The sequence below is a fragment of the Oncorhynchus kisutch genome, linkage group LG18 (genome assembly GCF_002021735.2).
Source record: "Oncorhynchus kisutch isolate 150728-3 linkage group LG18, Okis_V2, whole genome shotgun sequence".
Lineage (NCBI taxonomy): Eukaryota > Metazoa > Chordata > Actinopteri > Salmoniformes > Salmonidae > Oncorhynchus > Oncorhynchus kisutch.
This window is the reverse complement of record NC_034191.2, coordinates 74,535,374-74,551,555: the sequence shown is the minus strand read 5'-3', so window position 1 is coordinate 74,551,555 and position 16,182 is coordinate 74,535,374. Positions and strand designations below refer to the sequence as shown.

Here is a 16,182-nt window from a genome sequence, read left to right as displayed (position 1 = left end):
GCATGCTGCTGCACTAGTTGGTTCAGTTTGTGTAACAACAAAGCTAATGCGTTATAACAACCTATATCCACACTCTCCCTCAAACAAATCGTTGCACGAACTGTTTTGTAGCCTATGAATATGTCATAGGTTTCTGGTGCTAAGCAGCATTACGTTATGATGATGTATTGCTTGTAGGTGTAGCCTACACACGGCCTACATGTTTTACGTATTTGTGTACAATAAATCAAGGAGCCTACAAAATCATAACCATATTCATATAAATTATTCATAATATAATCAACTATTTTTACACAATTAGTGTAGGCTTAACAGTTAATTCACGAGAAAATACAATTGCTATGTTACAACCATATATAACATGGTCTATCTCTATGGTTTTAACTATTATATGAGATGTAGCTCATAAACAAATAATAGAACAATAGCGAACTAGCCTACTCGTCCATAACCTGTGCAAGGCCCAAACCTTATTCCCCTTTTCCCGTTAGTCGCGTAAAATCGTCCCAGCTTGGAATCTGCAAGGGTTGGAGTTACCTGACCCAGAGGAGGGATTGGAATGCGGCCGCCACGCCTGCGGCTCTCACAGCTCTCAGGGGAGGAGCAACATAGACTAGGCTACACGCTCACAACCCTGCCCTGCGCCTACCTCCCGCTCCTCATTCGGGACCAGGCATCGTTCCCTAATTCTTGCCTGACTTCTCAATGGTGGAGTCAGTTACAGGGTGGTCTTGTGAAGTTTTCATTGAAGGATGAGAAAAGTGTAATCATACGAGAGAGTAAAACATTCATGCTGTACGGGAGCTGGGGCGTGAGCGAAGACTGTTATGTAGGCTTCTCCATAGGAAAGCATAGTCACGCTTTTACGCACTTCCAGGTGTCTTCTCTTACCAAGCTAAAAGTGAATAAAGAAACCTGACGCTTGACAAACTGCTCACTATCCAAGGCCGGGATTATGAATTTGCAACTTGTTGATTGTTTTTCATAATTGTTTTCTATCTTAAGCGCGGTGCTGGAGTTATTTATTTACTATTAGGCCTATGCGCGATCCATAATCAAGACAACCGTTATCAGCAGGTAGTCTAATGTGGATCAATTGCAATGTTGTTGATTTGCTGTTACAACCACACTTTTTTTCTGCAAGAAATTGTAGGCTGCTCCGCGTGACGAGTGTTATCCTACTGGTCCAGATGTTTGGGATATTGGATGTGGGGTGTTGAAACTAGGATAGAGGACGCTGCCGTGCCTAAACTGTACTCGGCTGTTGGCTATGGTTTATCAAAAGCGCTGTTTTGGACTTGGACTTCTAAAAATAATGTCGGAGACACCAACGGGACAATGCCCTCTCACCTGGACGTTGGAGAGAGCTGGACGGGTGCATTGAGATTCCCTTATGCCAGATTGCAGCGTATCATCATTAAATAGCTTTTCTGTTTATATTTCATAAATCCTAAGGAATGGCTTCCCAGGTGGTGTGCGGACTGGTCTTCAGGCTGCTGCTGCCAGTTTGTCTCGCTGCAGGTAAGTTCAAGGGGTTGCGCAATGCACATTTTATAGCCTGTAAACTGTTGCTAAAAATTGCAGCTGCATTGATATTCAACAACAACAAAAAATACTAAATATCAAAACGTTTTTGGTTTGTTTATTTGGAATTTGACTAGGCCTATTGAATTGTAAAGTTAATCAGTACAGACATAGTAGGCTATGTTTGATAATAGCATAACCACTTACAAAATAATATAATACCTATAATAATTATTATTGTTATTATTATTATTACTGATTTAACACTTTGTCCTTCATCAGATACTGTTATGCAATGTTGCTAAAACTAACAAACCACTTACAAAATAACAACCTACAATTTATGCAAGTGATAAAACAAAATCGTAACTTTGGATTACTCGGACCAATAAAATGTGCCAATACCAAAACGATTTGAAGTAATAGAAGTACATACATTGATGCGGATAAACCTGTGTAATTCTTTTTTTGCATTTTGAAATAACATGTTGGAAGCTGAATAGGGTGTTAAGAAGCCTAACGAAGAGCTAAAAAGCCAGAGATGTTCTAATCACTTCAGAGATAGAAAAGCTCTTATTGTCGTATATAATATGTATATAATATGTCATTTCTGAGCACCTGAGCGTTAAACAGTTTTTTCCAGTTTATTAGAACAGGTTTTATTTACAGTTTATTAGAACAGGTTTTATGCTCAGACAATGAAAGATTTGTGTTAAAATAAAAATAAAAAAAAGGGATGTTGACTGACAAAGTTAGTTTGGTATAAGTTAGTTTGGTATAAGAATTTGTTCTTAACTGACTTGCCTAGTTAAATTAAGGTTAAAAAAATAAGTCCTTTTTTCAAAATAGCTCCTAACTGTTTTTCAAAATATTTTATTTGACTAGGCAAGTCAGTTAAGAACCAATTCTTATTTACAATGACAGCCTAGGAGCAATGAGCAACTGCCTTGTTTAGGGGAAGAACAACAGATTTTTACCTTGTCAGCTCAGGGAGTCGATCTAGCAACTTTTCGGTTACTGATCCAATGCTCTAACCACTAGGCCACCCCTTTGACTGATTAAAACTTGGAAGGTTCTCTTGGCAGCTGTGGATGGGTTGGGTTTAGGGTTCGATGTTACTGTGAATGGTGTGCCCCGTAGTAGCAGGATACGGTTGTCCTGGTCTGTGTTCCACTTTCTACGGTCGCCACTGTCGATATCAGAAACTCCCCAATTACACAACACAAAAATTACTCCTGTTCTTGAAGTATGAGGAATCATCTGGCTTTACAAACAAACCACAGGGAGGGAGCAAGCAAATGCCTGTTTTCATGCCTCAAATCACTAGTCAAATTCTATGTATGCATTATAACACAATATGATGTTAAGGATGTGTGGTGAAAATTCATATATACAAAATAAATCCATTTCTAAGGATCAGATTGGTGAGATATTAGACCATACACCCTTTACTGTAAATGATTGGTCACATTGTTTGGATCAACCTTACCGCACCACTGCCTAGGGAATCAGTCTCAGAGTTGTGTTTGATATCATTCAACATATTTATTCAGCATCAACATCTTGTATTTATGTACTAAAGACTGTAATGGTATTCCTCCTTTATATAAGGCTCCTGAGTGGTGCAGCGGTCTAAGGCACTGCATTTCAGTGCTAGAGGTGTCACTACAGACACCCTGCTTCGAATCCAGGCTGTATCACAAACAGTAGTGATTGGGAATCCCATAGGGCGGTGCACAATTGGCCCAGCATTGTCCGGGTTTGGCTGGTGTAGGCCGTCATTGTAAATAATAGTTTGTTCTTAACTGACTTGCCTAGTTAAATGAAAGTGTAAAAAAAATAAAGACTGTATGGTTGTTATTCCTCCTTTATAAAGACTATATGATTGGTTGTTATTCCTCCTTTATAAAGACTATATGATTGGTTGGTATTCCTCCTTTTCCTTTGATAAATCCACCATAATTGAGAATTTCAATAAGCATTTTTCTACGGCTGGCCATGCTTTCCACCTGGCTACTCCTACCCCGGACAACAGCACTGCACCCCCAACAGCAACTCGCCCAAGCCTTCCCCATTTCTCCTTCTCCCAAATCTATTCAGCTGATGTTCTGAAAGAGCTGCAAAATCTGGACCCCTACAAATCAGCCGGGCTAGACAATCTGGACCCTTTCTTCCTAAAATTATCTGCCGAAATTGTTGCCACCCCTATTACTAGCCTGTTCAACCTCTCTTTCGTGTCGTCTGAGATTCCCAAAGATTGGAAAGCAGCTGCGGTCATCCCCCTCTTCAAAGGGGGGGACACTCTTGACCCAAACTGCTACAGACCTATATCTATCCTACCGTGCCTTTCTAAGGTCTTCGAAAGCCAAGTCAACAAACAGATTACCGACCATTTCGAATCTCACCATACCTTCTCTGCTATGCAATCCGGTTTCAGAGCTGGTCATGGGTGCACCTCAGCCACGCTCAAGGTCTTAAACGATATCTTAACCGCCATCGATAAGAAACATTACTGTGCAGCCGTATTCATTGATCTGGCCAAGGCTTTCGACTCTGTCAATCACCATATCCTCATCGGCAGACTCGACAGCCTTGGTTTCTCAAATGATTGCCTCGCCTGGTTCACCAACTACTTCTCTGATAGAGTTCAGTGTGTCAAATCGGAGGGTCTGCTGTCCGGACCTCTGGCAGTCTCTATGGGGGTGCCACAGGGTTCAATTCTTGGACCGACTCTCTTCTCTGTATACATCAATGAGGTCGCTCTTGCTGCTGGTGAGTCCCTGATCCACCTCTACGCAGACGACACCATTCTGTATACTTCCGGCCCTTCTTTGGACACTGTGTTAACAACCCTCCAGGCAAGCTTCAATGCCATACAACTCTCCTTCCGTGGCCTCCAATTGCTCTTAAATACAAGTAAAACTAAATGCATGCTCTTCAACCGATCGCTACCTGCACCTACCCGCCTGTCCAACATCACTACTCTGGACGGCTCTGACTTAGAATACGTGGACAACTACAAATACTTAGGTGTCTGGTTAGACTGTAAACTCTCCTTCCAGACCCATATCAAACATCTCCAATCCAAAGTTAAATCTAGAATTGGCTTCCTATTTCGCAACAAAGCATCCTTCACTCATGCTGCCAAACATACCCTTGTAAAACTGACCATCCTACCAATCCTCGACTTTGGCGATGTCATTTACAAAATAGCCTCCAATACCCTACTCAACAAATTGGATGCAGTCTATCACAGTGCAATCCGTTTTATCACCAAAGCCCCATATACTACCCACCATTGCGACCTGTACACTCTCGTTGGCTGGCCCTCGCTTCATACTCGTCGCCAAACCCACTGGCTCCATGTCATCTACAAGACCCTGCTAGGTAAAGTCCCCCCTTATCTCAGCTCGCTGGTCACCATAGCATCTCCCACCTGTAGCACACGCTCCAGCAGGTATATCTCTCTAGTCACCCCCAAAACCAATTCTTTCTTTGGCCGCCTCTCCTTCCAGTTCTCTGCTGCCAATGACTGGAACGAACTACAAAAATCTCTGAAACTGGAAACACTTATCTCCCTCACTAGCTTTAAGCACCAACTGTCAGAGCAGCTCACAGATTACTGCACCTGTACATAGCCCACCTATAATTTAGCCCAAACAACTACCTCTTTCCCAACTGTATTTAATTTTTATTTATTTATTTATTTTGCTCCTTTGCACCCCATTATTTTTTATTTCTACTTTGCACATTCTTCCATTGCAAAACTACCATTCCAGTATTTTACTTGCTATATTGTATTTACTTTGCCATCATGGCCTTTTTTGCCTTTACCTCCCTTCTCACCTCACATTGTATATAGACTTGTTTATACTGCATTATTGACTGTATGTTTGTTTTTACTCCATGTGTAACTCTGTGTCGTTTTATCTGTCGAACTGCTTTGCTTTATCTTGGCCAGGTCGCAATTGTAAATGAGAACTTGTTCTCAACTTGCCTACCTGGTTAAATAAAGGTAAAATAAATAAATAAATAAATAAATAAAGACTATATGGTTGGTATTCCTCCTTTATAAAGACTATACGGTTGGTATTCCTCCTTTATAAAGACTATACGGTTGGTATTCCTCCTTTATAAAGACTATATGGTTGGTTGGTATTCCTCCTTTATAAAGACTATATGGTTGGTTGGTATTCCTCCTTTATAAAGACTATATGGTTGGTTGGTATTCCTCCTTTATAAAGACTATACGGTTGGTATTCCTCCTTTATAAAGACTATATGGTTGGTTGGTATTCCTCCTTTATAAAGACTATATGGTTGGTTGGTATTCCTCCTTTATAAAGACTATATGGTTGGTTGGTATTCCTCCTTTATAAAGACTATACGGTTGGTATTCCTCCTTTATAAAGACTATATGGTTGGTTGTTATTCCTCCTTTATAAAGACTATATGGTTGGTTGGTATTCCTCCTTTATAAAGACTATATGATTGGTTGTTATTCCTCCTTTATAAAGACTATATGGTTGGTTGGTATTCCTCCTTTATAAAGACTATATGGTTGGTTGGTATTCCTCCTTTATAAAGACTATACGGTTGGTATTCCTCCTTTATAAAGACTATATGGTTGGTTGTTATTCCTCCTTTATAAAGACTATATGGTTGGTTGGTATTCCTCCTTTATAAAGACTATATGATTGGTTGTTATTCCTCCTTTATAAAGACTATATGGTTGGTTGGTATTCCTCCTTTATAAAGACTATATGGTTGGTTGGTATTCCTCCTTTATAAAGACTATACGGTTGGTATTCCTCCTTTATAAAGACTATATGGTTGGTTGTTATTCCTCCTTTATAAAGACTATATGGTTGGTTGGTATTCCTCCTTTATAAAGACTATATGATTGGTTGTTATTCCTCCTTTATAAAGACTATATGGTTGGTTGGTATTCCTCCTTTATAAAGACTATATGGTTGGTTGGTATTCCTCCTTTATAAAGACTATATGGTTGGTTGGTATTCCTCCTTTATAAAGACTATATGGTTGGTATTCCTCCTTTATAAAGACTATATGGTTGGTTGGTATTCCTCCTTTATAAAGACTATATGGTTGGTTGGTATTCCTCCTTTATAAAGACTATACGGTTGCTATTCCTCCTTTATAAAGACTATATGGTTGGTTGGTATTTCTCCTTTATAAAGACTATATGGTTGGTATTCCTCCTTTCCATGACAGACTGACCAGGTGAATCCAGGTGAAAGCTATGATCCCTTATTGATGTTGCCTGTTAAATCCACTTCAATCAGTGTAGATGAAGGGGAGGAGACAGGCTAACAAAGGATTTTTAAGCCTTGAGACAATTGAGACATGGATTGTGTAGAGGGTGAATGGCACAATATTTAAGTGTCGTTGAACGCGATAAGGTAGTAGGTTGCCAGGCGCACCAGTTTGAGTCAAGAACTGCAACTCTGCTGAGTTTTTCACACTCAACGGTTTTCCATGTGTATTAAGAATGGTCCACCACTCAAAGGACTTCCAGCCAGCTTGACACAACTGTGGGAAGCATTTGAGTCAACAATGGCCAGCATCCCTGTGGAACGCTTTCGACACCTTGCAGAGTCCATGCCCCGACGAATTGAGGCTGTTTTGAGGGCAAAAGGGGGTGCAACTCAATATTAGGAAGGTGTTCTTAATGTGTTATCCAATGAGTGTATACGTTCTACTGTTTATTGAATGGCTAAATGGCTTCACCTCAAAGGAGAATGAGTGTATTGGTTTATGCTATGCCACCAACTCATTCCTTAAACTGTGGTTAGTGTGGCAGTGGTGTAGTTATTTTGGCACTGGTGTAGTTAATTTGGCAGTGGTGTAGTCAATTTGGCAGTGGTGTAGTCAGTTTGGCAGTGGTGTAGTCAGTTTAGCAGTGGTGTAGTTAATTTGGCAGTGGTGTAGTTAATTTGGCAATGTTGTTGTCAGTTTGGCAGTGGTATAGTTAATTTGGCAGTGTTGTAGTCAGTTTAGCAGTGGTGTAGTTAGTTTGGCAGTGGTGTAGTTAGTTTGGCAGTGGTGTAGTTAGTTTGGCAGTCATGTTTCAGCACCTCCCAAACCAGATGAAAGATGTTATATCACTAGTCCTCCCTCTTCCTGAAAGATTATATATCACTAGTCCTCCCTCTTCCTGAAAGATTATATATCACTAGTCCTCCCTCTTCCTGAAAGATTATATATCACTAGTCCTCCCTCTTCATGCTTGTTTCCCCTCCTTTTTCAGTCCTGAGATACAGTGGCCTTTTATTTGACTCTGTGCAGTCTGTTTCATGAGACGCCCACAAGACGAGCAGGCATATAGAGTTTCAGAGTCCCCTGGTAATGGGATTGTCCAGCGACATGTCTATTCCATGACTTGTGGTTTATCTGAAAGACTTGTTTATACAGACCTATCAAATTTGGGCGACCAATGCCAATGCTGATTGAGATCTCTTGTTTTGGAGGAGTTCAGTCGTTTTGAAACTCCCCACGCCCATTACTCTCCATTGGCCAGATGATGAACATGTAGATGTCTATATTTCTGCAAGTGTCACCATGTGTGCTTTAAGTTTTCTGTCACAAATGATGTTGTATCAGTTATTCTCTAGATGGGCTTTTGTGAAGTTGCGAGACTTCCATGGTAAATTAAATCCTCTTAACTAAATCACACACAAGAGCCCCATTTGGCATGGTGAGAGAAATTCAGCTGCATTGGCATTCACTGAAAGAGGAAATTGGGTCGGAAACCTACAAGAGGTTAACCAAACTATTTAGTTAATTCTGTTGATGTAGAGTATGATTACATTGGATTACTCATTTTGAAGGGTGTTTTTCAAAGTGCAGTTTGGGGAAGAGGGAGAGAGAAACAGAGAGAGAGAGCAGGAGATAGCAGGAGGGCGAGGGAGAGAGAAACAGAGAGAGAGAGCAGGAGGGCGAGGGAGAGAGAAACAGAGAGAGAGAGCAGGAGGGCGAGGGAGAGAGCGGATGGGAGCGGGAGAGAGTGGGAGGGAGAAGGAGAGAGCTGGAGGGAGAGGAAGAGAGCTGGAGGGGGAGGGAGATGGAGAGAGCCGCAGTCTCTCTGTCTTCTGATGAAATAGCTTCTTGAAGGGTAGTTTGGATCATATCTGTCTCACTAACAAATGATAAGATATTAAACCTGTTAACATTCAGACCAACTAGAGTGATGACTGTTTCTAACTATGAATCTCAACCAGGGAGAGTTACAGTATGTGGAACAAAAGAAGCCATTCTACCTGATGGCTATTTGATGTCCCAGCCTACTGCCCCCTCAGTGTCCCCTCACAGTGCACTGGTCACCCACAACCGTTTATGTTGAGCTTTTACCTAGGCGTTACTTTATTTCTGTTTTATTATCGGAGAAACACGTTTTGTTTGTATGGGTCCCCAGGATGTATACAGAGACAGTAGAGTTTATACAGAGCCGGGCCAGTAAATGGGCTAAATGAAGCCGTGCATGGCTGGAAAGAAGGGGACCAGTGTTTGTAAATGTTTTTTATTATCTATTTAACCTTTATTTAACTAGGCAAGTCAGTTAAGAACAAATTCTTATTTACAATGAAGGCCTACCCAGGCCAAACCCTAACCTGGTCCACGCTGGGCCAATTGTGCGCCGCCTTATGGGACTGCCAATCACAGCTGGTTGTAATACAGCCTGGAATCATAACAGGGTCTGTGGCCTCTAGCACTGAGATGCAGTGTCTTAGAGAGCTGCTCCACTCGAGAGCCCTACATGTACATCTTTCTCTCTCGCTCTTTCTCTTTCAGTCTCCCTCTCTCTCTCTCTCTCTCTCTCTCCTTCAATCTCAATCTCTCTCTCTCTCTCTCTCTCTCTCTCTCTCTCTCTCTCTCTCTCTCTCTCTCTCTCTATTTCAGTCTCAATCTCTCTACTCTCTCTCTCTCTCTCTCTCTTTATTTCAGTCTCTCTCTCTCTCTCTCTCTATTTCAGTCTAAATCTCTCTACTCTCTCTCTCCCCCCCCCCCCTCTCTCTCTCTCTCTCTCTCACTCTTTCTCTTCATCTCTCTCTCTCTTTGTCTCAATCTCTCTCTACTCTCTCTCTCTCTCTCTTTCTTTCAGTCTCTCTCTCTCTCTCTCTCTCTCAATTCAATTCAATTCAAGGGCTTTATTGGCATGGGAAACGTGTTAACATTGCCAAAGCAAGTGAGGTAGATAATATATAAAGTGAATATATAAAGTGAAATAAACAATACAAATTAACAGTAAACATTACACATACAGAAGTTTCAAAACAATAAAGACATTACAAATGTCATATTATATATATATATATACAGTGTTTTAACAATGTACAAATGGTAAAGGACACAAGATTAAATAAATAAGCATAAATATGGGTTGTATTTACAATGGTGTGTGTTCTTCACTGGTTGCCCTTTTCTCGTGGCAACAGGTCACAAATCTTGCTGCTGTGATGGCACACTGTGGAATTTCACCCAGTAGATATGGGAGTTTTTCAAAATTGGATTTGTTTTCGAATTCTTTGTGGATCTGTGTAATCTGAGGGAAATATGTCTCTCTAATATGGTCATACATTGGGCAGGAGGTTAGGAAGTGCAGCTCAGTTTCCACCTCATTTTGTGGGCAGTGAGCACATAGCCTGTCTTCTCTTGAGAGCCATGTCTGCCTACGGCGGCCTTTCTCAATATCAAGGCTATGCTCACTGAGTCTGTACATAGTCAAAGCTTTCCTTAATTTTAGGTCAGTCACAGTGGTCAGGTATTCTGCCGCTGTGTACTCTGTGTAGGGCCAAATAGCATTCTAGTTTGCTCTGTTTTTTTGTTAATTCTTTCCAATGTGTCAAGTAATTATCTTTTAGTTTTCGCATGATTTGGTTGGGTCTAATTGTGCTGCTGTCCTGGGGCTCTGTAGGGTGTGTTTGTGTTTGTGAACAGAGCCCCAGGACCAGCTTGCTTAGGGGACTCTTCTCCAGGTTCATCTCTCTGTAGATGATGGCTTTGTTGTGGAAGGTTTGGGAATCGCTTCCTTTTAGGTGGTTAAAGAATTTAACGGCTTTTTTCTGGATTTTGATAATGAGTGGGTGTCGGCCTAATTCTGCTCTGCATGCATTATTTGGTGTTCTACATTGTACACAGAGGATATTTTAGCAGAATTCTGCGTGCAGAGTCTCAATTTGGTGTTTGTCCCATTTCTCTCTCTCTCTCTCTCTCTCTCTCTCTCTCTCTCTCTCTCTCTCTCTCTCTCCCTCCCTCCCCTTTGGCTTTATAGTCAGACTATTCATACAGTTTTATCTGAACGGTTTCCTTTCTATAATCTAACAACAGTGCCACTGAACTATACTGAGCCACCTGAAAGGACCTTTTGTGCGGACTCTCCCAACCACACAGAACTCAGAGCTCAGGGAGACTACTAGAAACAAGACAGTTGTATATCACAACTCAAAGTGTCTGGTTTTGAGAACATGTGTAAAATAATTGGCTAAAAGTAAAATAGACACATTCATAGGTGTCCACTGCCCAGTTTAGAAGGTTTGGTAATCTTACAGTGATAGTTGAATTAGATAGCCTTTGGTGTAAACCAATCATTGATTAAAGTTACTGAAATACAGGCAGCTTGTTTTGTTTGTCCGACCAACTTGCAAATTGATGAGCTAGCAGACACCGACGCTTGACAATACAGACCTGTGTTAGGTCTTCACCTAACTTCACACGTGTACAACAAACGTGTTTCTGACTTGTGAAAATCAATCATTTAATAAAAAAATATATATACACCATACACCATACATTGTGTCCGAAAACCATTATTTTTGTACGTGTTTTTTTGTTGTTGTAAGGGACAATCTAATATAGAAGTAAACCTCTCATGTTGATTCTTGCAAGGCATCTGTCCCCCTATATGGTTCTTAGAGATTAACTTGCTGGTAGAGGGTTGATTTGGGCTGGTAGTTTGTGAATTGACTCACCTTTGGGTTATGAACAAGTATTCTCAACGTACATTGTATAACTGCATTTTACGTGCGAGCTTGCTTTGAAAAAGAGTGCAAAATGCATATTAATGTCTCATCTGTACTGAAAACTGTCATGTGCAGTTGTACCATCTGATTACCTGTCAGTAGTTTCATAACGGTACATTCCTGAGGAAAAGCGGTGGTGGAACCTGCAGTGTGGTGGTATGGTAGCAGTGGTGCAGGATGGGGTATATGAAGTTACAAGTAGGGTGTAGCTAGTTTTAGTCGTTTTTTGAGCAACGAGGCACACCAGAGTTAGTTCAGGCTCATTCATGAGGTTCAGACATCTTCAGGTTTGGAAGTTCTGGTGTAAACAGAACCCAGTGAAATAACATATTGAGTTACCTGTGAAAACGGAAACATTTGGGATGGGGCCGGTGGCAGAATGGATCTTGGGTGTCTGTGCACACTCTTCCCACCTACGATCTCTGTCTTCTCCACCTCCCATCAATTCCAGCAGCATCAATGAACTGACATATTTACGCTTAATAATAATATTTAGCTCTGATGTTTAAAAAAATTGGCAATTTTGGGGGTTTTGGATATATATTCGTCAACACTTGCTATTATTTTTTATGTCAACATCAATATTATTCAGTGTAGACAATGACAGTGCCAGGGACCTGGAGATTGTTCTTAGCCAAAACACTCGAACAGAAAATACTCACACTGAATAAACAAAACCGTCAGAAATTAACAGTCAATATTAAAACAACAACTATTCATAAATCTTTTGGTCAGATCTGATTATTAATCCTGAAACACACAGAAAGTGGATTGGCATCAATGCACGATTTACTGTGAAAGTCTAAATTCCTCACCTATATCAACGAATTAGCAGCTGCTACTCTCTGTTTATTATCTATTACAGTGCCTTGCGAAAGTATTCGGCCCCCTTGAACTTTGCGACCTTTTGCCCCATTTCAGGCTTCAAACATAAAGATATAAAACTGTATTTTTTTGTGAAGAATCAACAACAAGTGGGACACAATCATGAAGTGGAACGACATTTATTGGATATTTCAAACTCTTTTAACAAATCAAAAACTGAAAAATTGGGCGTGCAAAATTATTCAGCCCCCTTAAGTTAATACTTTGTAGCGCCACCTTTTGCTGCGATTACAGCTGTAAGTCGCTTGGGGTATGTCTCTATCAGTTTTGCACATCGAGAGACTGACATTTTTTCCCATTCCTCCTTGCAAAACAGCTCGAGCTCAGTGAGGTTGGATGGAGAGCATTTGTGATCAGCAGTTTTCAGTTCTTTCCACAGATTCTCGATTGGATTCAGGTCTGGACTTTGACTTGGCCATTCTAACACCTGGATATGTTTATTTTTGAACCATTCCATTGTAGATTTTGCTTTATGTTTTGGATCATTGTCTTGTTGGAAGACAAATCTCCGTCCCAGTCTCAGGTCTTTTGCAGACTCCATCAGGTTTTCTTCCAGAATGGTCCTGTATTTGGCTCCATCCATCTTCCCATCAATTTTAACCATCTTCCCTGTCCCTGCTGAAGAAAAGCAGGCCCAAACCATGATGCTTCCACCACCATGTTTGACAGTGGGGATGGTGTGTTCAGGGTGATGAGCTGTGTTGCTTTTACGCCAAACATAACGTTTTGCATTGTTGCCAAAAAGTTCAACTTTGGTTTCATCTGACCAGAGCACCTTCTTCCACATGTTTGGTGTGTCTCCCAGGTGGCTTGTGGCAAACTTTAAACGACACTTTTTATGGATATCTTTAAGAAATGGCTTTCTTCTTGCCACTCTTCCATAAAGGCCAGATTTGTGCAATATACGACTGATTGTTGTCCTATGGACAGAGTCTCCCACCTCAGCTGTAGATCTCTGCAGTTCATCCAGAGTGATCATGGGCCTCTTGGCTGCATCTGATCAGTCTTCTGAGCTGAAAGTTTAGAGGGACGGCCAGGTCTTGGTAGATTTGCAGTGGTCTGATACTCCTTCCATTTCAATGTTATCGCTTGCACAGTGCTCCTTGGGATGTTTAAAGCTTGGGAAATCTTTTTGTATCCAAATCTGGCTTTAAACTTCTTCACAACAGTATCTCGGACCTGCCTGGTGTGTTCCTTGTTCTTCATGATGCTCTCTGCGCTTTTAACGGACCTCTGAGACTATCACAGTGCAGGTGCATTTATACGGAGACTTGATTACACACAGGTGGATTGTATTTATCATCATTAGTCATTTAGGTCAACATTGGATCATTCAGAGATCCTCACTGAACTTCTGGAGAGAGTTTGCTGCACTGAAAGTAAAGGGGCTGAATAATTTTGCACGCCCAATCTTTCAGTTTTGGATTTGTTAAAAAAGTTTGAAATATCCCATAAATGTTGTTCCACTTCATGATTGTGTCCCACTTGTTGTTGATTCTTCACAAAAAAATACAGTTTTATATCTTTATGTTTGAAGCCTGAAATGTGGCAAAAGGTCGCAAAGTTCAAGGGGGCCGAATACTTTCGCAAGGCACTGTATATAACCTTGACTAACCGGTGCCCCTAACACATTGATTCTGTACTGGTACCCCCTGTATATAGCCTTGTTACTGTTATTTTATTGTTGTTCTTGAAATATTTGCATTTTTTATTTATTTTTTACTTGACTCCCCATCCCTCACCCCCTGACTCCCCATCCCTCACCCCTTGACTCCCCATCCCTCACCCCCTGACTTCCCTCACCCCCTGACTCCCCATCCCTCACCCCTTGACTCCCCATCCCTCACCCCTTGACTCCCCATACCTCACCACCTGACTCCCCATCCCTCCCCCCTTGACTCCCCATCCCTCACCCCTTGACTCCCCATCCCTCACCCCTTGACTCCCCATACCTCACCCCCTGACTCCCCATACCTCACCCCCTGACTCCCCATCCCTCACCCCCTGACTCCCCATACCTCACCACCTGACTCCCCATCCCTCACCCCTTGACTCCCCATACCTCACCCCTTGACTCCCCATCCCTCACCCCTTGACTCCCCATCCCTCACCCCTTGACTCCCCATCCCTCACCCCTTGACTCCCCATACCTCACCCCCTGACTCCCCATCCCTCACCCCCTGACTCCCCATCCCTCACCCCCTGACTCCGCATCCCTCACCCCTTGACTCCCCATCCCTCACCCCCTGACTCCCCATCCCTCACCCCTTGACTCCCCATCCCTCACCCCTTGACTCCCCATCCCTCACCCCTTGACTCCCCATCCCCATCCCTCACCCCTTGACTCCCCATACCTTACCCCCTGACTCCCCATACCTCACCCCTTTAATTTGGGTAGCCTTGTTCTCAAATTCGCTTTGTTAAAACCCCCAGCTACAATAAATGCAGCCTCAGGACACTTCTGCGAGCAGGCCTTTCTAATCGACCTGGCCCGGGTATCCTGGAAGGATATTGACCTCATCCCGTCAGTCGAGGATGCCTGGTCATTCTTTAAAAGTAATTTCCTCACCATCTTAAATAGGCATGTCCCTTTCAAAAAATGTAGAACTAAGAACAGACCTGACTGCCCTTGACCAGCACAAAAACATCCTGTGGCTGACTGCAATTGTATTGAATAGTTTCTGCGATATGCAACTGTTCAGGGAAGTCAGGAACCAATAAACGCAGTCAGTCAGGAAAGCAAAGGCTACCTTTTTCAAACAAAAATTCAAAAAGTTTTGGGACACTGTAAAGTCCATGGAGAACAAGAGCACCTCCCAGCTGCCCACTGCACTGAGGCTAGGTAACACGGTCACCACCGATAAATCCATGATAATTGAACTTTTCAATAAGCATTTATTTACGGCTGGCCATGCTTTCCTACCCCGGCCAACAGCTCCGCCCCCCCGCAGCTACTTGCCCGAGCCTCCCCAGCTTCTCCTTTACCCAAATCCAGATAGCAGATGTGCTGAAAGAGCTGCAAAACCTGGACCGTACAAATCAGCTGGGCTAGACAATCTGGACCCTCTCTTTCTAAAACTATCTGCCGCCATTGTTGCAACCCCTATTACCAGTCTGTTCAACCTCTCTTTCGTATCGTCCGAGATCCCTAAAGATTGGAAAGCTGCCACGGTCATCCCCCTCTTCAAAGGGGGTGACACTCTAGACCCAAACTGTTATAGACCTGTATCCATCCTGCCCTGCCTCTATAAAGTCTTCGAAAGCCAAGTTAATAAACAGATCACTGACCATTTCGACTCCCACCGACCATTTCGACTCTCCCCGCTCTGCAATCTGGTTTCCGAGCTGGTCACGGGTGCACCTCAACCACGCTCACCTTATCCTTATCGGCAGACTCAATAGCCTTGGTTTCTCAAATGACTGCCTCGCCTGTTTCACCAACTACTTCGCAGACAGAGTTCAGTAAGTCAAATCAGAGGGCCTGTTGTCCGGACCTGTGGCAGTCTCTATGGGGGTGCCACAGGGTTCAATTCTCTGGCCGACTCTTTTCTCTGATGTCACTCTTGCTGTGGGTGATTCCCTGATCCACCTCTACACAGACGACACCATTCTGTATACATCTGGCCCTTCTTTGGACACTGTGTTAACAAACCTCCAAACGAGCTTCAATGCCATACAACACTCCTTCCGTGGGCTCCAACTGCTCTTAAACGCTAGTAGAACCAAATACATGC

The 16,182-nt window shown here is 42.4% G+C and overlaps 1 protein-coding gene across 1 annotated transcript in view; it reads left to right on the top strand.

Annotated features, from left to right (window-relative positions):
* The first annotated feature begins 659 nt into the window (after positions 1-659).
* The window catches only part of LOC109909631 (piezo-type mechanosensitive ion channel component 2), a 188,537-nt gene continuing 173,014 nt past the window's right edge, over positions 660-16,182 (top strand). The window contains exon 1 of the mRNA XM_031795307.1: positions 660-1,521. Coding sequence (XP_031651167.1) covers positions 1,458-1,521 — 64 coding nt within the window. The 5' untranslated portion in view covers positions 660-1,457. The remainder of the gene's footprint in view (positions 1,522-16,182) is intronic.